This window comes from Amborella trichopoda, chromosome 11, assembly GCF_054954075.1.
Source record: "Amborella trichopoda isolate Santa Cruz 75 chromosome 11, AtrichopodaSantaCruz75HAP2 v2.0, whole genome shotgun sequence".
Lineage (NCBI taxonomy): Eukaryota > Viridiplantae > Streptophyta > Magnoliopsida > Amborellales > Amborellaceae > Amborella > Amborella trichopoda.
This window is the reverse complement of record NC_142346.1, coordinates 47079998-47103915: the sequence shown is the minus strand read 5'-3', so window position 1 is coordinate 47103915 and position 23918 is coordinate 47079998. Positions and strand designations below refer to the sequence as shown.

The 23918-nt window shown below is 37.4% G+C and overlaps 3 protein-coding genes across 5 annotated transcripts; 1 reads left to right on the top strand and 2 right to left on the bottom strand.

Moving 5' to 3' along the window:
* The first annotated feature begins 500 nt into the window (after nt 1-500).
* Nucleotides 501-1347, top strand: LOC18427739 (uncharacterized). The gene has a single exon (XM_006836785.4). The coding sequence runs from the start codon at nt 703-705 to the stop codon at nt 1162-1164; it is 462 nt and encodes a 153-aa protein (XP_006836848.1). The 5' UTR covers nt 501-702; the 3' UTR covers nt 1165-1347.
* Nucleotides 1348-5778: 4431 nt separating this feature from the next.
* On the bottom strand, nt 5779-9372 carry LOC18427738 (Tetratricopeptide repeat (TPR)-like superfamily protein). Its single transcript, XM_006836784.4, has one exon. It carries the CDS (start codon nt 8325-8327, stop codon nt 6180-6182), a length of 2148 nt encoding a protein of 715 aa, XP_006836847.1. The 5' UTR covers nt 8328-9372; the 3' UTR covers nt 5779-6179.
* Nucleotides 9373-9628: 256 nt separating this feature from the next.
* Nucleotides 9629-23754, bottom strand: LOC18427736 (uncharacterized protein At5g08430). 3 transcript variants are annotated; one of them, XM_011622678.3, is made up of 11 exons: nt 23536-23754; nt 22441-22520; nt 21586-21773; nt 17295-17931; nt 16949-17188; nt 16588-16709; nt 15103-15162; nt 12126-12176; nt 11699-11769; nt 11290-11420; nt 9629-10192 (listed from the first exon to the last, which is right to left on the bottom strand). In XM_011622678.3, the coding sequence occupies exons 1-11, from the start codon at nt 23625-23627 to the stop codon at nt 9771-9773; spliced, it is 2094 nt and encodes a 697-aa protein (XP_011620980.1). In that variant the 5' UTR covers nt 23628-23754; the 3' UTR covers nt 9629-9770. The 3 variants fall into 3 exon arrangements, with proteins under 3 accessions (XP_011620980.1, XP_088707248.1, XP_020518982.1); XM_088851122.1 differs by having other exon boundaries at nt 17316-17931; XM_020663323.2 differs by lacking the exon at nt 23536-23754 and adding an exon at nt 22639-22871.
* Between the last annotated feature and the right edge of the window lie 164 nt (nt 23755-23918).

The following is a 23918-nucleotide window of genomic DNA, read 5'->3' as shown; positions in this document are numbered from 1 at the left end:
AAAATATACTATTTTTGAGATTTAAAATCTTTTTATTTTTTATAGTTATACATTTTGATGTCAAGATGATCAATCAAATGACTTTTCAACATTAAAACTACCTTTTTTGATGGATTTTTTAGGGGCTTTCGTAGTTCTACATTATAAGGTAGCATCCTCCTAAAAACTTTTTCCTTCCCATTTTGGTTTGACTTAAAAAGTTTATATAGGGCATCTATTCTAAACAATCAAATTATAGCCCACCTAAAAAATATCACTACAATAAGTTGTTTTGATGCTTAAATGTCTTCAAATTGATTATTTCGACATGATGGACATGGAAAAAAAAAGGTTCTAAATTTTGAAAATAATACATCTTGTAACATATTTTTTTTTAGCTTCAATTTTTTAGATTTTCAAGTTTTATTAGATCTTTTCGATGTACACTATTTTAAAACTTTAATTTTTATAATTAAAAATAAATAAATATTTTAAGGAGATTTCTCACCACATTTATCTTCGAACAATTTGAAGCTAGGCTTGACTTTGATTGTTTAGAGCCTTTACTCCTGCACCCATCTATCTCTATTTAACCCGCTTTTCCATACATATCTCTCTCAAACTCGAAACCGACTCAGCAGGGGAACTTTCTCGCCTCAGAGAGAGAGAAACTCATATTTTAGGGAGAGAAAGAGACTCAGAGCCCCCGTCAAGGCATCAACAATGGCTCTCTGCCATAAAACCCTAATTGGGTTCCTCCTTTTCATGGCTGTCCTCCTTGTTTCAGCTCGATCTGAAGCACCCACTGCCTATGAGATGCTAGAGAAATTCAACTTCCCCAAAGGGATTCTTCCCGAAGGTGTGAAGGGCTATAAACTCCATGAAGATGGAAGCTTCGAGGTCCATCTCTCTGGACCCTGCAACTTCAATGTTGATGGTGGTTATTCTCTTAGTTACAGAAGCAAAATCTCAGGTCAAGTGAGCCTTGGGTCCCTGAAAAAACTTCAGGGTGTGAGTGTTAAGATCCTATTCATATGGATTGGGATCACAGAGGTGAGTAGAGCAGAGGATCAATTGGATTTCTTTGTTGGCCCTCTCGCTGCATCTTTTCCTCTCTCGAACTTTGATGAGTGCCCGACTTGTGGATGCGGCCTTAACTGTGCTAATCCCATTGCTGATGCATAAACTGTGATGTAAAAATCCTTTCTTTGTCGTGGTTTCTTGCATGAATGACATGCGACATTTGGTAACGATTTGGATTTTTTTCTGTGGACCGTGTAATTTCACCTGAACTTTCTTTGTTCTTTTAGTGGGTCCTTGCTAGTATATAACATGGAAACTTATTGCTATTTATTTGGGTTTTCTTTCTATGGTTCGTGTAATTTTTCCTGAATTTTCTTATTTTCTTTGTGGGGTTTTCCTGATGTATAACATGGAAAATTATTGCTGTTTATTTGTTTTTTTCATTCATAAGATATGGAATGGTTCACACATTTGCATGTGCAACTAGAATTTCTTTTTCCTTTTGAATGTTCATTTCATATATTACATGGAAAATTTGCCGTTTATATGTTTCTAACTTGCTACCATTCCTATGGTATGTAGAGTCCCATGAATTGGTCTTAGAAACCCATTCTTGTTGAGATCTTTCATATATAGCCTAGAAAAATTGTTTCTTTTGAACATGGTTCCTCTTCGTGTTTTTTTTTTTTTTTATTGCATTATACAGCTTAGAAAAATTGTTTTTTTTATTGCATTATGATGATCTCGGTTGCATTTTGTAGTATGTGTCAAATTTATGCTGGGTTTCAGCTGACTATTGTTGGGATCATTGTAGTAAAACTCAGCGAGTCTTACTCGGACTCTGCAGGCTGCCCAAATTTATACTGGGTTTCAGCAGTCTTCTGGTTATTGTTTGTGGGCCATGTTCTGTCTATTGTTGGGATCATTGTAGTAAAACTCAGCGAGTCTTTACTCGGACTCTGCAGGCCGCCTGGAACTAAAACCACGGGAATTGGCCAAGTCTGCCGTTTCGTATATTTTTTTTTATTTTGTTTTTGGTTTGGACTTGGAATCGGCTGAGTCTGACCCAACTTGAAGTCGGGGCCCTAGCAGACCAGAGTCCTTGTTTTACGACACTGGTTGGAATGATAACAATTGATGCTTGGGATTGTTTCAGTTTGAGGTAATTGTGTGTAATTCGGTTTTTTTAGGTGAATTTATGGTTCCATCAGTGAATTACAATGTGAATACTGCAAAGCATGAAACTCAACTCTAGGACTGTCTGTAAGTAAAAGAAGGCTAGGTTATAGGTTTTGCTCTAACCTGATTAAATATAAAACTGATCTTCAGTAAGCATAGAACATGAAGTAATGACTCCGGTCCTCCCACTGGGCTTTTTTACTATCCATCTTCTAGAATTGCCAATGCATGTTTCACATGTATCAGGTATGTTAGGCAATTTTCAACAACCAGGTTTTGTTTCATTTTGTAATTGAAACCATTGTTCAAAACAAAGGACTTGGCTCCAGAAGCGCTAGAGTCCCAAGCCGAGTGAACTGATGTGGCCGAGACCAGAGTGACTTGGCCGGTTCCATGGATTTTTTTCTAGGCTCGGATTTGGCATGCTGCCAAGTCCTAATAAGTTGGGCGAGTCGGACTCACGAAGCTTTCTGTCACTGATCTCACCAAGTTCTATATCACTGATCGAAATTAAGAGAATGTTGATCCTTTCTAGTGGATTTATTTGCACTTTCTTCTTCTTGAGAAATTAGGAAACCCTGCTCTGGCCGATACGCATGCCCATATGAGCTTCTAAGTTACCTGGTAACATTATGGTGACCATACAATGGTATACGCTTCAACTCAAGCCCCCAGCTTCTGAATCCTTCCATGCCCATGCAGCTGGCACAAGATGTAGTCGTAAGCAACATGCTAGTTCTTTCACAGTCCAGCTCTAAGGTTTTATTAGGCTGAGCAGTCTTACCGATACCTGCCTCTCCTTCCCCCTCTCTTGCATTAAGGTTCTTCTCCCAAATACCATTGGTTTTATTTGTTCATTAGATTTAGTGATACCCACTTGGTTAAGAAGTACGCTTAAGAAACATGCGATTTTGCTTATATTCCAGTTCTAAGGTTTTGAGCCCAGCCATGGTGCTGATGCGCACTTCCTCCTTTCTCTCTTGTTGAGCCGTTTCTCTAGATTATTATTGATTTTATTCCTTAGATTTAGGTAATGTGATTGCTCTTTGGAAATTATAGCTTATCGCTCACCCATGAATATCCAATGTATTTTTTATTGGAAAACAACAGCCATACACCAGTTTGAGGGGGATGATAACTGTCCACCAATTTGAGGGAGAGACATGAAGTGTTCAGACTGGTGCTTTAAAGCAACAACTCCGGTCAGGAATCTCTACGTCCTGAGCTAGAGTCAGGTAACTCCACTCGGCCAAGTCTTATGAAACTTAACAATAAAACCTTGGGACTTGGTCTGTTCTCAATGATTTTGGTCAGGACTCGAAAGCCTGCTGTGTCGAACTAAATTGGGCAAGTCCCCTGAGATTTCACATAGGTGTAGTCTAAGGTTCATATATTCAGTTTAGGGTGTGTTTATATGAGGCCGAGGCCTTAAACAATCAAATTGGGCGCACCTTCAAATGATGCTGAAATATGTTAGTTTCAGTATCAGAAATCTTTAGGATGGTCTGAAAATTTATTTTCATCTCTAATTATAAAATTTAAAGTCCAAAAACAATGTAGATTGAACATATCTATGAACACTTGAAAATCTTGAAAATTGACGATCTAGATAATACATTACAAGAAGCATTATTTTGAGATTTGAAATCTATTTTTTCTCAACCTCCATACATATTGAGGTTGAGATTATCGAATTGAGGGTCAATCAGCATTGAAACAACATTTTCTAATGAATTTTTGAGGTGCTCCTTATTTTATTTTGTTTGTTTAGGGCCTCACCCTTATATAAACTTTTTATAGAGTCTACTTGTATGCAGTTTATATAAACTTTCATGTTGAGGAATGCAAAGTTCAGCTGCAAAAAGTTTTGGAATCTTCTCCTCCTCTTGACCAAAACAATGTTTGGTGGTACAATATATGCAAGTATGCATGCATGCATGAACCTATGTATGCATGCATGGGTGTGTCCATGTGAAGCTGTAAAAAATTTGTGTGCATTCGGTTCTGCCTCCTCAAACCCATGAAGTTTCTTTGAACATTTGGGCATGATCTGTGCTCTAATGAATCTTTGAATTTCTTCTTATTTAAACATTTGGAACTAAATCCTCAACTCCATTTTCAATTGCTTTGAGTATGAGCAATGGCATTTTATTATGAGAAATTATTGTGTGGGACACCAACAAGCAATAATTAACTGAAACCTAATGATAAAAAACAAAAGAATATTGGTAATGATCTACAGGAAAGCCTGGCTCCTTGTGGACCTCTTTCAATCACATTTGGCTTCTGATTTTTACCAAATGCTTGTATACACACACTCTCTCTCTCTCTAGCATGTGATGTACCAAATGCTTACCTCTCTCTCTATATGTATATAGTGCTGACATCTCTCTCTCGTATATATGTCAGCTGGGATTGCCATTTTTTTAGGAATGGGGATTGGGCATGAATGGTTAACTGTTTAGCAACGCGTCATCTCAAGCTCGACTCCTACCACTGAAAAAAAGAAAAAAAAAAAAAAAGGAAGCAAGCTTGGTTGGCAAAACAATACTCTGAACCTCGAATAAATAACTGACCCGGTTTCTATGATGCCAAGCCCACATATGTAGAAATGCCAAGCCCACATATCTCTTGATAAAATTATATTTGTGATTACTTTTTAAGGACATATAATCTTTAACATATAGATCATGGATATAAATAAATAAATAAATTTTAAAAACTAAAAATAATAATTCTAGAGAAAAAACATTTGGACTTTCATTGTTTTTAAATGGAACACTTATTTGCATCCATCTGTCAAATGGATGCTTTACACTTTTTGGATCGTAGAAATGCGGATCAGCTTGCATGAAACAACTTTCCTTAAATAAAAATTGAATAAGTATAAAGCAAGGGGACATATCGATGGTGGTCTTGTTATTGATAAGGGGAATTAGTAGACCTCAGGAAATTAACGTACAGTATTTTTAAAATTAAAAAAATAGTCACATAATTTTTATAGTTTACTCCTAAGTCCTTTTTGTAAGTATATATATTGTTTTTTTTTTTGACAAATTGCCCCAGCCCTTGGAACTCGATTATGATGAGTTCATAGTTGATTATCTAAGAGCAGGGAAGAATTTGCATGAAAGAGTTTTATCAGGGAAGTTCTATGTCATATTAGGAAGTTCTCTGAGTTTCGTCATCTTGTTTGCAAGTATGGATTACCCTTGTTGACGGTTTTGCTTGGCCCGTCGTGAAGGTACGGGGCTGGTATTGTGAAAAAGGTTGAGCTACACACCTTAAAACCCTGCTTGGAAATGCAGTTTGGCGGCTTCAACCTTTAAGATGGTTAGAAAGTCCATTTCAACCCTTTACTATGAAATTTAAAACTCTAAAAATGATACAAATCTGAAAGATTTAGGAGCATTTGAAAATAGAGGGTCCAAATAATATACGGCAAAATGGGTCCCAATAATAATCAACAATATGCGCTTTTATTAGCTTTGAAATCCTTGTTCTGTTTTTGGTTTTTTTTTCTCATATTTATTATTCTTGAGGTTAAGATGATCAATTTGATGGTTTTGGAATGCCAGAACAACCTTTTCAAGCAGGTCTTTGAAGCCTTTCATAAGGCTTGCATAAACTTTTTCCAGAAGGCAACAGACAACAAGTACAATGAGAGAGAGTGGGAACAAAGTGGGCATGCAACTACAGCCTTTGGATCTCCATTTAGGACTCTTATATACTCCATTTAGGGCTCTTAAATAAACTTTGTATTAAGGGTGGCAACGGGCAAGGGATCCCCTGGCCACGGCCCTTGTCCATTGGGCCGGGCCAAAAAAAAATGAAGAAAGAATAAGAGAAAAAACAAGAAAAAAAGAGGGTGGGGTGGGCTGAACAGGCCTGGTACTGGCCCTCGGACCACGATTTGTAGCCCAAGCCCTACTTCTTTAGGGCCGGGCTGGGTCGTCTGGCCCATTGCCAGCCCTACTCTTGTATGATACATGCAAAAATTACTGCTCATCCTTTCTACTCCTAGATGTCAACTTAGCAACAAACTCTGCCTCTTTCAATCTTCCCTCAGAATTAAGGGCAGCCATCAACTCCCTCAAACAACCCTCATCAGGTTGCCTACCTCTCTCCACCATTTCATAGTAGAGAGAAAATGCATCTTTTGTTCTCTTGGTTTTGCAAAGGCCTCTTATGACCCTGCTGTAAGGCCCAATATCTAAGTCCCCATGCTTCTCCAGACTGAACAATGACAATTGCTTTGCCTCCAAAAATCTCTTCTCTTCACAAAGAAAACTCAGCAATCTCTCCATCTTCACCAGATAATCATTCTCATACAATAATTGAAGAATTTCAAATGCATCATCTGACAAACCACCATCAAAGAGAGCTTCGACAAGATTTGTGGATACATTAATATTCTGTCTAATCCCCCTCTCTAGCATCATCTTAATGGTGTCTGCAGCTTCTCGCACCTTATCATCTCTCATAAGCATGTCGATTATCGAAAAGAATATAGATGTTTGAGGAACATGGCGACTTCTCAACATCCTTTCAAGAGTCTTGAGAGCGAAAATTGGATCCCTCATCTCTATAAATCCCTTAAGCAGGGCAAGATATGTCTCCACATCAGGTACAAAGTCTCTCCTTAACATCAAGACCAGAAGATTAAACCCATTTTTCGGGTTTCCCTCTCTACAGTGTCCAAGAATCAGGATTTGAAAGGAAAAGGGGTCTTGAGTCCCTCTCTTGTGTAACTGCCTGAATGCAATCTCAGCTTTTTCTGTTTTCCTATTCTTGCACAGATATTCCAATATATGTTTATAACCGGCAACAAGAGGAATACACCCCCCAGGTTTTAACAAAACACCACCGTCCACAAGGTCATCTAAGAGCTCCGCTGCCTCTTCAAACCTATCTCTAAGACACAGGTTCCTAATAAGAACACTGTAGGTCGCGGAGTCAGCCTCGACTTTAATCTCCGAAAACTTACTGAATATCGCAAGCGCATCTTCCAATCTGTCAGCATTGCAATGGGCATTCATCAGAGTGTTGAAAGTGCAGGTATCTGGCCTGAATTCAGCACTGTGCATTATCTCTTTCAAAATCTCATTGATTTTATCGAGTTTTTGAGCTTCGGATAGGCCTTGAATCAAAGTATTATAGGTTACATTGTTGGGTTTTACGCCTCCATTCACCATTTCCTCGTAAACTTTCATTGCCTCTCCAATCAATCTCTTCTCACAATAACCTCTTATCAAAGTAGTATAGGTGACAACGTTTGGAACCAGAGCATCTCCTTTCCTTAACAACCCATCAAACAATTTACGGGCGTTGTCGACTTTCCCAGCTCTGCAAAGCCCATCCAAGAGAGTATTATATGTGACCATATCAGGTACACAGCCATGGCAAACCATGTCGTTGAAAAGCCAAAAACTTTCGTCCACCATTGAGTTCATACAAAAACCTCTTATCAGAATATTGAAAGTATAGACATCTGGAGATATTCCTTCTCTCCCCATATCTTCATACAATTTCTTCACCATATTTGTTCGGCCTCGACGCAGTAGAATTCCGAAGAGATTATTGTATGTCAAAACAGATGGGGCTACCCTGAATTCTTTCATCATTCTGATAACTTTAATGGCCTCTTGAATCATCCCTGCTCTTCCATAGCCTCTCATCAAACTGTTAAAGAATCGATCTTCATAATAAAGCCCATTCTTGGGCATGCTCAAAATCAAGTTCTTTGCTGAATTCAAGTTTCCCGTTCGACCCAAAATCTCCAACATCCTGAAATAGGTGTTCGCATCGAGCTCGCAGCCTCGACTGTGCACCCATTTGAAGAAAAGCAGAGCTTTTGATGGGGTTTTAATGGTGTATAGAACGCGGGTTATAGTGTCTAGAGAGAGAATGGAAGCAAATGGCATGAGAGAGAGTTCAAGCTGAGACGACCAGGGGTTTTCGTTGATGAGTTGGGATATGGAGCGAGAAGCTTTGTTGATCGGGCGATGGGTTTTCTTCTTCTCCATGAGAGGAAGGGTCTTCTGCGAAGCTCGGGTTTTCTTGCTGAGAGAAATTGGAGAAGCAGAGGAAGCGTGCTTGATTCCATTGAATGAAAATTGGGCTTTGGGGAGTTGCAGAGGCGCCATGGGCAAGATGGTGAACAACCCAACAACATCCACATACTTGATCAACTGAGAGAGAAGCAGTGGGAACTTGGCTGCCCTCTTCTTCTATTTTTAAATTAAATTTTTGTGAACTTGGTTCGGATATTGAAATTCTGGTCATTGGGCTGGACCGCATGACTACATATGCGGTCCAAAGAGAGTAAAACATCCATCTTTTAAGACGGATACAAGTAGGTGTTTCATCTAAAAACAATAAAAACTAAAGGTCCAAATGTTTTTTTACTAAAATTTTATTTCTAATTTTTTAAATTTACTTATTGTTTGATACTCATAATTTCCGTGTTAAAGATTAATAGTCCTTAAAAATTAAGTGCAAAAATTCATCTCTATTAATGGGCCTGTATTTCTACATATGCGAGTTCGCCGCATAAAAATTGGGCCATTATTTGAATTTTAGGTTAGGAATTTCAAATCCAAACACCATTACTTAATAATTTAACTTGATTCTTGGCTTCTCTCTCTTCTATCTTTGTTTTTTCAAGTAAGAGCTCTCTTCTCCCTTCGTTTTCTCAAGTAAGTGAGGAGTGGGGTTTGGATTTTACAATTCCAGACCCAAAACTTAAATAAACCTGTTCATAGTTTCAAAACCAAACCTGTTGGTTCACTAAGAACCAGTTCTAAATATAAATTTCTAAGTCAATTTTTTAGTATTTCTGGTTCAAAAGTCTGTACTAATGGCATTTTAGGTTAAACCAAAGAAGTCGACAAATTATGCACATGGGCATAAATTTCAACATACGGAAAATCATTTTTAATTCTGAAAAAAATTGGCAGATATTAGCACGAATTTCCCTTTTCTTTTTTGTTTTTATCTTTTCTGGACGTTTGAAGAGTCTCTCTCTCATCATTTTAGTACACGGATGAAGCTTCTATAAAGCCTAGGCTTTATGAAATCAAAATAAAGCCTCACCTTAAATCTTAATCCCGAAGCATTTTGGCAATGTAAATCTTCATGATGGCTCTAAAATCAATTTTCAACACTAAAATAAAATTTAAAACTAAAAAAATAACAGACCGAAGGATCTATGAATCCTTATTTTTAGAGCAAATTGGACAATCTAGTTAATTTATATTATAATATACATTATTTTTAAAGCTTTGAAATCCCTTTTTTTTTTTTTCACAACCATAATGTTCAAGTCGAGATGATCCATTTAAAGGTTTTTTAATGCTTGAATTGTAATTTTTGAGGAGTAATATCAAACCATTTTCCTTTCAGTATTGCAAGACCAATTTTCCCATCTTAATGGCAAAAAGGCAAATAGCTAATATCACAAAATTTCCCATTCCCAAGTACAGCACCATTGTCTCATGATACCAAATCCGAAAAAAGATCTTCACTGTTTATGCAGGAATACGAAATTTCCAAGTTTTCTACACAAAAAAATTATCAAATTGCAATTATCAGTCGATCTCAATTATCTCGGGTACCGGTTTCTGGTACAGCATACAGGTTAGTAAGACGGCATCTCCCGGTGACTGATCGGTCCTCCAAACCTTCAAGTCTAATGGCAAAAGATTTTTCTCACTCCATGTTCTCATCAATGAGAGAGAAAATGGGCCCTGAACTGTTCCTTTTGGGGCTTCGTAATGCCATACTTCTTCCTCAGTTCCATCATAGTCTTCTTTGGATTCTACATCTATGATATTACTCGAAGGTGCTTGTTCTACTGACTTTGGTTCTTCGCTATTTGTTTTAACATTTTCTTTCTCATCATGGTTCGGGTTTTCGGGGTCAGCTTCCTGATTTGGTTTGGGCTCCGCATTTTCGGGAGCTTCAGTTCCAGGGGCCACCTTCTCTACTTCAACAGAGTTTTGATTGTCTCCTGTGAAACCAAGAATTGGAATCGTAAACAAAATGAGTAGTAGCAACAATAAGGAAATGAATAATCAAATGCAAGAAACATATTCAAAAGGTGAACACTTCTGTGTATGAACGAGAGAGAGAGAGAGAGAGTTTAATGAGTGCAGTCAAGATAAAATAACCAGAATGCAAAGAAAATTGAAAGAAGAGAGCACAAATTGGAGTCAGGGATAGGAATGCACATAGCAAAGACAAGAAAAATGCCAAACAAAAATTCAAAAGAAAAGCAAACAAAAGGGAAAACAGCTAAAGGCATGAGGCTTAACAGTGAAAGAAAAAGTAAGGATAGAAGAGAAAAGGGCCAATAATTATATACTAATTTTCTATAGGCAACATGCAAAATCCTAACAAGTCACGGCCATTGAGTGAATGTGTCTTCAGGGTCGACACCTTCCATCCAAAAGTCGGATTATAATGAAGAGCGTGGGACCTGCCAAAGATTTTTTGGCTATCACACTCCTGGGTGATGGGACGGTGATGACCCTCATGATCAGATCCGAGGCAGTTATGAGGATTTCAAATTACTTTGCTCATAGCTTACATCTAAATCTGGTGAATTAAAACAAAAAACAAAATGCATAGGGTCCTGGCAAATTGCAAGCCCAAACTGTCAAATCATATAAAACTGTTAAAAAATAAACAGTTGCAGCTTCATCAAGGAAAAGATTAATGGTGAAAGCATGCTTAAAAATTCACAACGAGAGAGAGAGAGAGAGAGAGAGAGAGAGAGAGAGAGAGAGAGAGAGAGAGAGAGAGAGAGATGAACCGAAGAAAGTGACTTTTGAAAGGATTAAGATTATTTTGCTGTGTCAACCAAGGAGAATAGTTGTTCTCTTTCCATAGCCAAATGATAGTAATATAGTCAAAGAAGGCTACGGACTACTCTCGATATCCAGTAATAACTTCCACAACCATGTTGTACATTAGTTTCCATTTAAAAGTGAAGTCTTCAACCTCCCACTCCACAAACACAAGAAAAGAAAAAGAAAAAGGAAAAAAGAAAAAAGATTCAACAAGATAAGAAGAAAAAGAACTGAATTACGACACTAAGTAATTTACCTTGTCGATCAACTGGCACAACTTCAAAGTCCATTTCTGCATCTGCAACAATATTAGGGGTCTCTCTCAGCTGTCGCTTCTGCTCTTCAGGAGATGAAAGCTGCTGCACTCTGTCAATGCACTCCAAGAGCGTTTAATCATCACAAAGCACAGGTTAAGAATCACATTTCTCAACATTTAAGAGAGAGAGAGACGGAAAAGGAGAGGGAGAGGTTTCCTTGTTGCATTCAAGCAATCGCAAAGCAGTGTTCAGCCTTCTCGGGCACAGAAATAATCAGAAAAATAAAGAGAAGACAGCTTGAACAACTTATTTTGCACTCCTTTATTTGTCTTTCAATTCCAATATTTTGAATGATTTTTTTTTTTTTCTGAATGAATGATTCAATTCCAATATTGTCGCAAAGGATATTCCCTGCGCCACCCTTTTTCTTTAGCTCTAGCAATTATTCTCTTGAGCATTTCAATCTCTTTACCAATTCCCTGCAAATCAAAGCATAATCATTATTGCAAATATATAGAAACGTTACTAGCAAGCAAGATAGTATGGAAATAATCAATCTCATTATTTTAGAACAACCCCCCCCCTACCCCCTCCCAGCCTCCCTCTCTCGTTTTTTCAGTTTTTATAAAATAAGATTAGCACTGATACGCTTTATTGGGACTCTGCTTTCAAAATATTCCAAAGCTTTTGGACACATAATACCACCTTCATGAAACTAAGGGCAAATATCAACTACATTTCAAAGTGCAAGACCTTATAAGGAGTATTCTAGCAAATCCTTTGTTATAATTTGTTACTATAATATTCCTGGAAAATGGATGAGTTGAGAACATACATGAATGGTTATTTCCTCATGTAGAACCTCAGCCTTTCTTTGAAGTTCTTCCTGCAGAAAAGCATAATGAATTTTCTAATAAGAAGCACTTTTGGGAATGTATGTAATATACCTTCTTTTTGCCAAAGGAAACTATGCGGAGAAGCATGATGCAGACTGCATTCCAATCCCATCAAGAGAATTTATACTGCTTTGACTCGCCTTGCAAATGTTTCCATACTTCAATGCATGATTAGGGAGACAATAGTTTAATACAAGAATGGGAGTTGTGCTAATAGGGTTGGTTGTTCTACATGTGTATGAATTTATGTTATGATGTATATATGTATGTTATGTACAGTTTGAATGGTACATCAGTAATTATACACTTCTGTAGTTTCCTAGGCGTAGCTTAGTCACAGTGCATTGTAATGCAATACATAAGAAAATTTTCTAATCAGTAATCCATTTCATTCTGGTGAAAGATATCTGCAAGGTTTTGAGGGTTCTCTGCATCTTCTCCAACAATTATCTTTTCTGCATCTCCTCCAACAATTATCTTCTTCCTCTTGACATCTCTAACATGGTACTGAAGCAAGACTCAATAGCTTTTGAAGAAGTCAAAGGCTGTGGAAGTTCGAACAAAAAGCACTATTTATGCACAAGGGATGGTCCATTGCGAGACTTTTTTTTTTTTTTTTAATTCTGCTTGTGAATAGTTGGTCCATTGGGAAAAGTTAAGGCCTCAAGTGACTCATAGCCTGTCCAGCAAAGTTTGGGGTGAAATTTGGACATGCTTTGACCTACATTGAGATATTTTTCAGGATCTTATGGGAATTTTCATTTGGAGTTTTCTAATAGCAGCACTTCAAGCAATTCATACTGGGCCATGTGGGTGTTTCTTTGTTTTGAACATCTATTGCTAACTATCTTGTTGTTCTTCATTTGGTATCTGGGAGTACCATTGTTTGCGCTTAAGTATACAAATTTAATTTCTTCTAATTTGTTTGGACTCTACACGCACAAATTTTGTACATCTATTCACTTTTTCTTGTTTAAATCCCCAGTCTGTATTTTCTGAAAAAACATCCCCGGTATGTTTGGATGCTCATATTACCATTTTAGTATATGCCTAAATGAAGAGAGGCAAGATCGGTTGCCAAGGCCAATGCCAAGACAGGGAACTGGATTATGAGGGGGAATTTTGCTCACATTGCCAGACTGACTATAGCATGCACTCTGGAGGCATTGGGATCACTTAGACATTGAAATAATCCTTCATATAGATGTGTAAAAATATATTCCTTTATGGCAATCTGTAGAAGGTATCTACGCCTCCTGGTTAAATGTTCTAATCCAGACTACCATAAAAGAAGGCACTGCATGGTCTCCAACCAGCCTATCATACCTGGCTGGAAAAATTGACAATTGTGAGGCTGGATATCACTAGAATGATTTGGACTATCCCACTTCACAAGCCATATCACAAGTAGTGTCCTTTTACTTGTGTATGGTACCTATCCAGAATTTTTTTTTTCTTGTTACATAAAGAACATGCTTCAGAATTTATTATGAATGATCCGGTCATCCTAGAACTCAACATACGGAAGTAATCTCATGAGTTGGCACATGGAGGCCTAAGAGCTTACTGATTTTGCTCATCTCACATATCAAAAGAATAATTGATAGGCCTCTGGAACTGAATCTCATACTCCAAGGAGGATGGAGAGCATAGAGGATATCACATTCTCTATAGAGTACCAAGACATTTTTGGAAGCCTTGTTTATCTTTCCATGGACAGTCCAAACATTATGCATGTTGTGCACACAATAAGTAAATTGGATATACTTCCTGTGACAGTTGACTGTTCCTCCCACTCACTCCCTCGGGCAAAACCCAATCTACGAGCATATTTAAGCCCCCAAATTCCAGGGATGCAACCTCTCCAACCCAGCGACCAACCTTGAAGGGACAAAAAAAGAAAGTAAAAGAAAAAGAAGAATCAAACACAGTTTGTATGTGCCTGAAAAAATAGCATCTTATGGTTGAATTGTGACTGTCCAATTTTTAGATGGTCATATCTAAGCATCTAAGAACTCAAAATCCAATTTTTCCCTTGACCCTGAAAGTAGTCACTGGTGATTCTTAGGTGGATCCCAAAGCTTTAGATCAAAAAGGTCTTCCTAAGTAACTCTTTCACCCCAGGGAAAAAAGTGTACAGTATACTCCCACGGGAGCATAGCATATATGCCCCCAAATGAAACACTGCCTAATATTAAGAAAGATTCACACATTATATATCCCGTATTTTATGTAATTGATTGCAAGACTTTCCCTTATTCTATAAGATCTACAATAATGATGTTCATTAAACAAGAACAGGATCATTTTAGCAATTTGAATATAAAAGGAGATGCATCATTAGGAGGGTCTTTAATCTTAAATGAATCATGAGAGAATCAAGAGCAGTTTTGGATTCTTGCCCATTGGAAACGAGAAAGGCAGAAAATTTCTATTGAAACATTTAATTACCTCACGTAACACAAGCACTACATTCAATAAATGGACATATTCTAACAAATAACAGTAGGTTCCTTTAATCAAGCACTAGGACAATGGATGCCAGCCAAACTCTTTGGCAGGGATGGTACAACGTTGGGGGACCTTCTAGGAAGCCCTTCTTACACACTTAAAAAAAACCAAATAATTTTAAATTAAGAACACACGCACACAGACATAGACACACACAAACGCACACACACACATGCATACAAAAAGGCAGACACACACACATGCATGTATACGCATACAAAAAGGCAAACGCACCAACACATATGCATGCACATGCACACATGCATACAAAAAGGCAGAGAAGATACTTTAGTTATTGGAAATCAATGATATCAATTTTTATGCACTGACATCAACCCATAAAACCATATTACTATCATAGCCTTAAGATAATCCTAGTAACTGAAAGATGCAAAACAATCGTACCACAGTTGGCCTCTTGAGAAGACCCTTTTTCATGCTCTGGCGCAGTTCTTCACACTCTTCCTGTCTCAAGGAATAGAAAAGAGCAAGATTTTAAAAGGCAATTTGTATGAGAATATGAGTAAAAGATTACGTAGTTCAATTCTGAAAGTAGGGTGGTCAATCATTAATAGTTTCCTGTTTCTTTTATTAGGTAATAACACAAATTATTGTATCTTATTGACAAGAGCGATAACAACGATAATTTCGTGTCATATAGCCATTCCCATTTTTCTTGATTCGAACACATTGACGGAATAAGTGAATATGCAACTAACAACTTAGAAGCAGTTCCAAAATCAACAACTAGAACCTAACCAACAAAAATATTTCTTTATTTTTACTTAATGAGAAGTTAGGATAATAATTTTACCAGGACCTCGATATTATAATGATGACCAACGACACCATCCATTAAACAACTTGTATCATATCAAAGAGAAACGATCTTCTTTTTAATGCAAGTTTCATTTTCAGATAGGCAACTTGCATTTAAATGTAAATGGATAGAACGCAAAAATGGCTATAATATAAATATATTGTATGCCCAATAATTTGCAGCTCTCTACCAACGCAATCTTTAGTCAGGAAGCAAAACCTCAATGGCATCCTGAGCAGACTAGAAGGGGTGTGTATTATAATCTGATCTTTGATAATTGACATCCTATCGTAATGTCCATCATATATCGTTGAATACATGCAGTTCCAAAGTGATAACCACAATCCTTTGGTATCATAGACTTCATAGAGAAATCCTCAAAAGACTGTCAAACTAACAATACCATTTGGAAAAATGTTTCCAGCAAAAAGACTAGCAGATATCACTTTTAATGTTTCCTTGGCACTAAATTTCTGCTCATCATCCCCAATCGTCATTTCTAGTATGCACAAGCTCTTGATAACCATCAACACTTCAGGATTAAATCTCATATAAAGCATCCTAAAAAATTCACTGGGAAACATGTAGATGCAGGATCCCTCCCCCAACACACACAGAATGAGAGAGAGAGAGAGAGAGAGAGAGAGAAAGAGAGAGAGAAAGAGAGAGAGAGATTGCAGCTATATTGGTTTTTGCGGATGATGAGAGCCAGTGAATTACATCTATGTTAAATCTTCCAATAAAAGGTAATATTGGCTTCTCTGAATTACAAGATTCTTCTATATTTTTATATTGAGACACAGCTGCTTCGTGTGGCCTTACTCAACCGAGACGGCGTCACACTCGGGATCAGGACCCTGGAGATCCAAGCCAAGTCCAGGTTTTTAAATACAGATATCATATGAAGCATCAGTTTGGCTTCGCATCTCCTACATTGGCTTGTGTTTTTTGTAATTGTTTTAATATAACATATGAACCAGCAAAAACAAAATATAGTGTCAAATTCTAAAATATTCATTACAAAAAGAAAAGAAAAGCAAAAGCAAATGAAAAGAATGAAACTTATCAACCTCAGAAAATTCGTCATCTGATATCAGGGAAATGGGAACATCCTTCTCTGAATTAGACACCTTCAGGACAATGTCTTTACTGGTCATCCCCACTTTTAGATCGTCCAAGGACCTTTTTATGCCTGAAAAAAATATAGTAGTAAACTTTATATTTAAAATTAGGCTCAGGATAGTTTCTACTTAATTAGTTTAAACAACATAAAAGCATGTTTCCTGCTTCACTTGTGGAGTTGGTTTTGCTGAAGTACATCACAAGATCTAAAAGCCACTCTTGCCCGACGATTTTTATTTAAATAAACATAGCTTCACCTTAGAAGGGGGAGGGGGGTGGATGAGGGCAACAAGTCATTAAAGTGCTTACCAACAACTTGCACAAGTTCATAGTTATTCCTTTTCTCTTTGCCATCACTCTTGACCCGTACAAAACACCCAACAACTTTACTTTCAAATGTCTCAAGGTTGTCATAGAACTTCTCGAGTAAACTCCTCCTCAAATAAATATATTTGATATTTTTTACTGAAACACGAGCATAAACACCTTTAGGTATTTCCAGATCCTCATCAGCATTCTTTCCTGGCCTTCTGGTTTCATGGCAAGAATCTGAACAACAGGATACGTTTACCAGTGTCAGTGCATGTGTGTGTGTGTAAGCAAGAGAGAGCGAGCGAGAGAGAGAGAGAGAGAGAGAGAGAGAGAGAGAGAAAACCTGAGAGGCGTTTTCTCTTACTACTAGCAGCAGGATTATCTTCATCAGAAGATGTTTCCGAGCTTGACTCCTCTTTCTGACTTGCAGCAAGGTGACGCTCTAGAGAGTCGCAGAGTCTCAGACGGTGGAGTGACTTTTTACCAAGAAGAGAACGCAACCTTGTATCGCATAATATCCTACTCTTTTTGTTGGGTTTCACAAGTTTGTTTTCGTGAATATATTCCCTAACTATTTCATAGACTTTCACGTGATCTAAGGGTTTTTCAGTATCCTTGCCAATAGATTTAAGAAAGCTAATGAGTTCCTTTGAGCCCCAACCAATGAACACCATTTTACCAGACTTGCATTTCTTTCCATATTTCTTAGAGTTAGGTGCCATCTTCTTCCTCTTGGTTTTCTCTTCCATTGATAACCCATCACTTTCTAGGTCTAATTTATATTCCTTGTCTTCTTCTCCTCGATTTTTAAGTAGCATGTCCTTCGAATATTTTCCATCCATTATGAACTTAGACTTCTTTAAACGGTCATATGCCGCCTGCAAATTCTCCAAAATTATGTTCTCTTTCTGCTTTAAACCAACCCAATAATCCTTGAATAAATACTCATAAGTTTCTGTGTCATTGAAGTCCACTTTGCCCTGTGAAAATGTACTGAAGGTCAGATAAATGGGTGAAGATAAGTTTAAAAAGAATTTGAATATCGAGGAACCATCTAATACACAAGAAAATGAAAGAATTTATGTGTATAGAACAGTTATCATATCATTCAGAGTCGTCATCATCATCAGAGTCTTTTGCCAACTATTTGGGGTCAGCTTATCATATCATACAGGGTATATGTTTTTAAATAACATGTTCTTTTCCACAGTTGCTCATGTACTTGTCTACGTTGATGGTACATTCCATTTTACATATGTAAAGTGTGAGTACCAATTTAAAAGTAAGGTAGCACTTGTCATCTATTTTAGCAGACATAAGCAAGTATGGAAAACAACCTACCCATCACAAGAACAATAGAATGAAAATTAGAAAACTAAGTCCAGAAAGTGCACATGTGAGGAAATTTTTATAATGTTCTGGATAGCAACCATAACAGTTTCGATCCATTAAATAGTCAATAGATAAGCAATTAATTGACTGAAAAGCAACGACCTTTCTAGGTTATGGGATACAACAAACAATTGACATCCAAAAACATAAAGACGAGCATAACCAGGTAAATAACTATTGAAATTCCTTCAATTAAGTGAACCACCTCTGGCCCCCAAACTACTTCAAACACGGAATGGCAAAAGTCAGGAACATGTAGTTTATATGATATGTCCATGTTTGTCTTGTGTTTTACCATTTTGATCAGGGACATACTCATAATGTAACCTAATCTATCATGCCATGCATATAAACATGATTCAAAAGCATTTCAGACTTCAAATATCCACTTTAAAAATAAACCCATCTATAGTTTAATTAAATTCCATAAAAGCTTGATCCTGACTCTCAGAGTATAAGAGAAGGGCCAGAAATATCCAAATGAACGGAACAAAAAATCGCGTAAATTTATTCACAGGAATGGAAAATGAAATTCTAAAAAAGCAATGAAACAAAGCTACTTATCAAAAAAATGGATCGTTGAATACTTAGCCACGTATGTAAAACATTTTTACTCAGATCTGGAAAGGATTTATGAGAACCAGACCGCATGTTCTTACTCGGCTGAAATAGTATTAGAATCAGACTGCACATTGAGTGTCTGGTACGGTCATTTGCAATCGGAGTGATGGTCAAGCTGGTTCGGCCCCCTTTTTTTTATCAAAAAAGGAAAAATAGAAACCTGAGGTGAAAAAGAAGAAATTTTACACAAAAGTCTGAAGTTTGAAAAGATGGAAGAAGGAAAGAAATAAGAGAGGGCTTTTAACATGGCAAATGGAGGAAAAGAGGGAGAACCAGAAAGAGAGAGTGAGAGAGAGAGAGAGAGAGAGGTGGGGAGAGAAAGGGAGAGAAGGGAAATAATAAGGCAATTATAGAGTTGTTCAACTGATATGGAGAGAGAAAAATAGATTGGTTTGACATACAGAGCTAAAAGAAAGATTTGTTGGACAATTATGTCATGAGAAAGATAAGTTTGCTTTGTCAAGATTAATAGCCAATCCATTGTATATTGCACGCACGCGCATAAGATTCCTAAAAAGGAGATGCCACGAAAGGAAAAACAATTAAAAAACAAAAAGGGCCATAAATGACAAAAGGACCCGGCGGTTTCTATGAGTCCATGAAGAAATGAGGCACCGCTTAAAAATCTATTTTTGAGATAGATTTTTGGACTTAATTTTTAACGACATGTAATCTCTAACATGAAGATCATGAATATGAAAAAATAAATAAAATTTGAAAATTAGAAATAATAATTCTATTAAGAAAACATTTGGATCGTTAGTTTCAATTGTTTTTAGATGGACCACCTATTTGCACATCCATCTTTAAGAAGGATGCTTTATACCTCTGGACCACATATGTAGAAATGCGGTCCAACCCGCATGAAACAATTTTCCATGACAAAATGGGAGTGATTCGTTCACCATGGACTGGGTGAATCAGCCGGTGCAATGGTAGGCAGGAGCAGGAACTAGGGATTGTTGGTTGCTAAAAGTTTCCAAACTGGGAGCGCCATGGAAGAATCCATACAATAAAAAGAATAAAATAGAAAAAATTAAACGATCGAAAAAAGGTGAGGACCTTAAACTTTCCCTTAACCTGTCCTGGGCTCGAGGAAAGGAGGTGGGTTGCATTAAGTAGGTAGCCAACATAAAACTTTGCCACATCTTATTATGATAGCCGACCCCAAATCATCGGAATTATGATGATTGAAAAAATTGTGATGCTTAGTTTCTCCCTCAAATTTGGTCTCAAATGAAAATGTTCCCTCTTCTTTAAAACCCAAAATTTACCTTATGGTGCATTCTGTAAGCCCCCAGTAGAGCTCACCAAAAGAGAGAGGCGGCTCTTTCTTGACAACATCGGAGGAAAGATTTCAAGGAATGTGTTCCTAAGAGAATGGGAACACGTTCCCTCTTCTGAACTGCAGAACCGTGGTCCAGGAGTAGGAGTGCCAACTTAGACAGAAGATCCCTGTACTATACTGATACAACTGTTCTAAAATGACGTGTATATGAACTTATTGAGCCTTCTTGTGACAAACAACTATTCATAACCAATAGAGGATGGGTCCATCAAGGCTCCCTGATTAGATGCAGAGATGAATACCATTAATGGAGTTATGCCCCTGCAACTAGTCCAAGATCTTCCTCTAGCTAAAAAATTGTTCACAATTAGTGCAATGGTACAACTTTAAGCGCTCCCTGCTTCTCTAATAGTTTTGAATGAGCTCTTCTCAAGTCTATCTATCCTCAGCCATGAGACTAACATAGCTTAACACAAACCATTAGGAAGAAAAGGCTCATGTCATCAAGCACCACTGGTTCATCAACCATTTCCAGGCCCAATAAGATTTTGAATCCCTTGATCAACCTACCATTCATTACTTACATCATCAATCATGGCAGACACTAGTCACAAATTAATATCAGGGGAGTCTCAATTTTGGTTTATGAAGATTGTAATTTAGGTTATTAGAACCATGACTGAATGTTTATGTTTACTTCCATAATGAGGGTCAGGGTTACAATTTTGGCAGGATTGGGTCACCAGGACCACAAATGCAAAGGTTCGAACTCACTATTGGGTTGCGAGATTCACTGCTCCTGTAAATTTTCGAGAACTAAAGGGAAGCTCATTCTAACCATCCAATTCATTTGTGACCCATTATCCCAGGGGGTCAAACTGAAGTGTGATGCCCTCATTACCTAAGGGACTGGTTAACATAACACTCAATAGCATAAATTATCCTATGCAAACTTTCCTACTTATCCCCATACAATACATATAGATACTTAAGTTTTCCAAGGCATATATAAACATATCAAATATACACTGCAAAATAGTAATCTTTGACTCTGTTTTTTTTTTTTTTGCGTTAATTGAAGAAATACAGAGCATGAGAATTTATTATGAAATATTATAGGCCAGGTCATCAAATTTTAAGGGCCAATTGATCAAATTAATTCTAGATAAAGGCCAAAATTATCAATCCACCTGCTGAAAAACAAGTTCATTTTCACTCTAGATGAGAAGGTAAAATGGTATCAATCCCTGTATCACAAAGACAGAAACTAACAAAACATACATGCAGCACAAACAAAGTACTGAATAAAGCCAGAGTTCATGAGACAACGTACCCCATCTGAGTCAGCGTCTAAGTCTTCTTCTATCATAAGAGCAAGCTTTAGGCAGTAATCACAAAACCCTCTTTTTTTCTTGACAGGCACAAAGTTTGTCTCGTTAAAACAGCCATCACATACAGAAAAGGGGCAGCAAAAACATTGGAAACTCGAACTTCTCTTGCATAAGTAGCAGAAATGCCAGCCTAGAAAACAAATATATGCATGTTTACTAAACAGTGTACAAAATGGTCCAGACGTTAAATATTTTAGAAAAGAAACAATATATAAAAAGGAAAACCCAAATAAAACAGGTTTTCACAAATGAAACAACTAGCACTGGTTTCAGGAAGAAAACTAAAATTAGCAGCAACCTTGAAAAAGTTAAAAAGATGTTAAACAGTACATCCTGCAATCTCTCTCGCTCTCCCTCTCTCTCTCTCTCTCTCTCTCTCTCGCTTCCTCTCCCTCTACCTACTTGCAGGAGAAGCTAATTTAAGAGCTCAGTTTGAATCGACACCCCTTACAGTGCAGCTCCCGCAGGCAAATGAATGACAGAGAGTGTAGGCTTTGCAGGAAAAAGGGTTTCACAAAGTACAAACACAAGTTTGCTATTTATAAAAATCAACATACTTAAATAGAAACACTAATTTGGAGATTTCTACTGAAACTGAAGCAATTAAGTCTCATCCAACACAAAAGGCAGTCATGTTATTTCCACCATAGAGAACGCAGCCTGGACCTATTTGTATGCAAAATTGTGGACCTATACAAGGATGGCCTACCAAACAAAATTTCTATGATAGCACTAGAGATCATATGGGTTCATGAGACTGAAATTGGGGAAGAAAAAAGAAAAGAAAATCATTTTACCACAATGCCACTGTTCATTCCCCTCCAAAAAATCCGGTGATTTTCCGACGCAATTAGTATGGTACCCTTTGAGACAAGCCCTGAAATAAACACGAATCACAGTTGGAGAACAGACCTGTGGAATCTCAGGTTTATATTGCAAAACAAGCACATGGAACAAGCTATAGGAAATGCAATATGCTATAATTGGTAACTCACATTTTGATCATCACCAACTCCCACGACATTCATTCTTTTCTAAAATCCCCAATAAAATCTCTCTCTCTCTCTCTCTCTCTCTCTCACACACACACACACACACATGGAACAACATGTTCAATGAAGATACTTTCTGTTAATGTTGGAGAAGCTATAATATAACAATGGGAAAACATCATATTTTCGCCCACCCTGCATCAGAAAATCAGTTTCCCCCATTTCATGTGGACACATTTTAATAGGAGAGAAGAATATACTAAAAAGCCATGAATGCCATTGAAGCGTGAGAAGCAAGATAAGTAACCCAAAAAAAAATAAAAGTCAATAAAATGTAGAGAGAGAGAGAGACCAAAAACTGGTCATCGATACATCAAAAGTGAGATGAAGCACTATATGCATGCGAATTCAGTAGAATGGTGGGTTAGAAAGAGGGCGAGATTCTAAGAAAAAAGCTTAATGTTCAATAATTTTTAGAGAGAGAAAGTACCCAACCCCATGATGCCAGTGAAACAGGAAGCGCAACATAAAAGACCCAAAACATGCAAAATCAATAAATCGCAGAGAGAGAGAGAGAGAGAGAGAGAGAGAGAGAGACAAAGAACCCAAAAATTGAAGGATACCATTGATACAGGAAAAGCTAGATAAAGCACCCAATGCATGCAATTCCATTAACAGAGAGAGAGAGAGAGAAGAACCAATGATTCCATTGAAACTAGAAGAGCGAGATAAAGGAACCACAACATGCAAACAATATACAATGTAGAGAGAGAGAGAGAGATTGAAGGCGTTAATTTGAACAAACTGTAGAGAGAATTCCAACAAATGTAGAGAGAGAAAGAGAGAACGCTTTAATTTCGACAAATTGTAGAGAGAGAGAGGACAGGGGGGGCTACTCACGAGTAGTCACAAACTAAGAGCACCCCACCATCTTTGCAGAGGAAGCAGACATCCTCTGCAATCTCTTCCTTTCTCTTCTTCACCTTCGTCATTTCCCCCTTTCCTTTACTAAACAGTAAACTCTAAGCACCCCAGTAATAGAGAGAGAAGAAAATCACCCCAGTAATGGAGAGAGATGAGGAAATGAAATCACCCCCAGTAATGGAGAGAGAAAGAAACATGTTCTTATAAAGCTTATAATATAAACAGTAGACAGTTAGAGAGAGAGAGGCAGTTGCAGTACTCTATTTGTGCTTGCTCCCCCCCTCAACTACTAATGAAAGTCGGCACTTCAATGAAGTGGAAAGGGCAAAATGTTTTTTAAAAAAAGAGTTTTTTTTTTC

Coding starts and splice junctions, on each gene's coding strand:
- LOC18427736 (XM_011622678.3), bottom strand. CDS start 23,627: ATGACGAAGGTGAAGAAGAGAAAGGAAGAGATTGCAGAGGATGTCTGC. Junction 21,774..22,440: donor GAATGAACAGTGGCATTGTG/GTAAAATGATTT, acceptor TTTGTTTTCTAG/GCTGGCATTTCTGCTACTTA. Junction 17,189..17,294: donor TAAGAGAAAACGCCTCTCAG/GTTTTCTCTCTC, acceptor CCTGTTGTTCAG/ATTCTTGCCATGAAACCAGA.
- LOC18427738 (XM_006836784.4), bottom strand. CDS start 8,327: ATGGCGCCTCTGCAACTCCCCAAAGCCCAATTTTCATTCAATGGAATC.
- LOC18427739 (XM_006836785.4), top strand. CDS start 703: ATGGCTCTCTGCCATAAAACCCTAATTGGGTTCCTCCTTTTCATGGCT.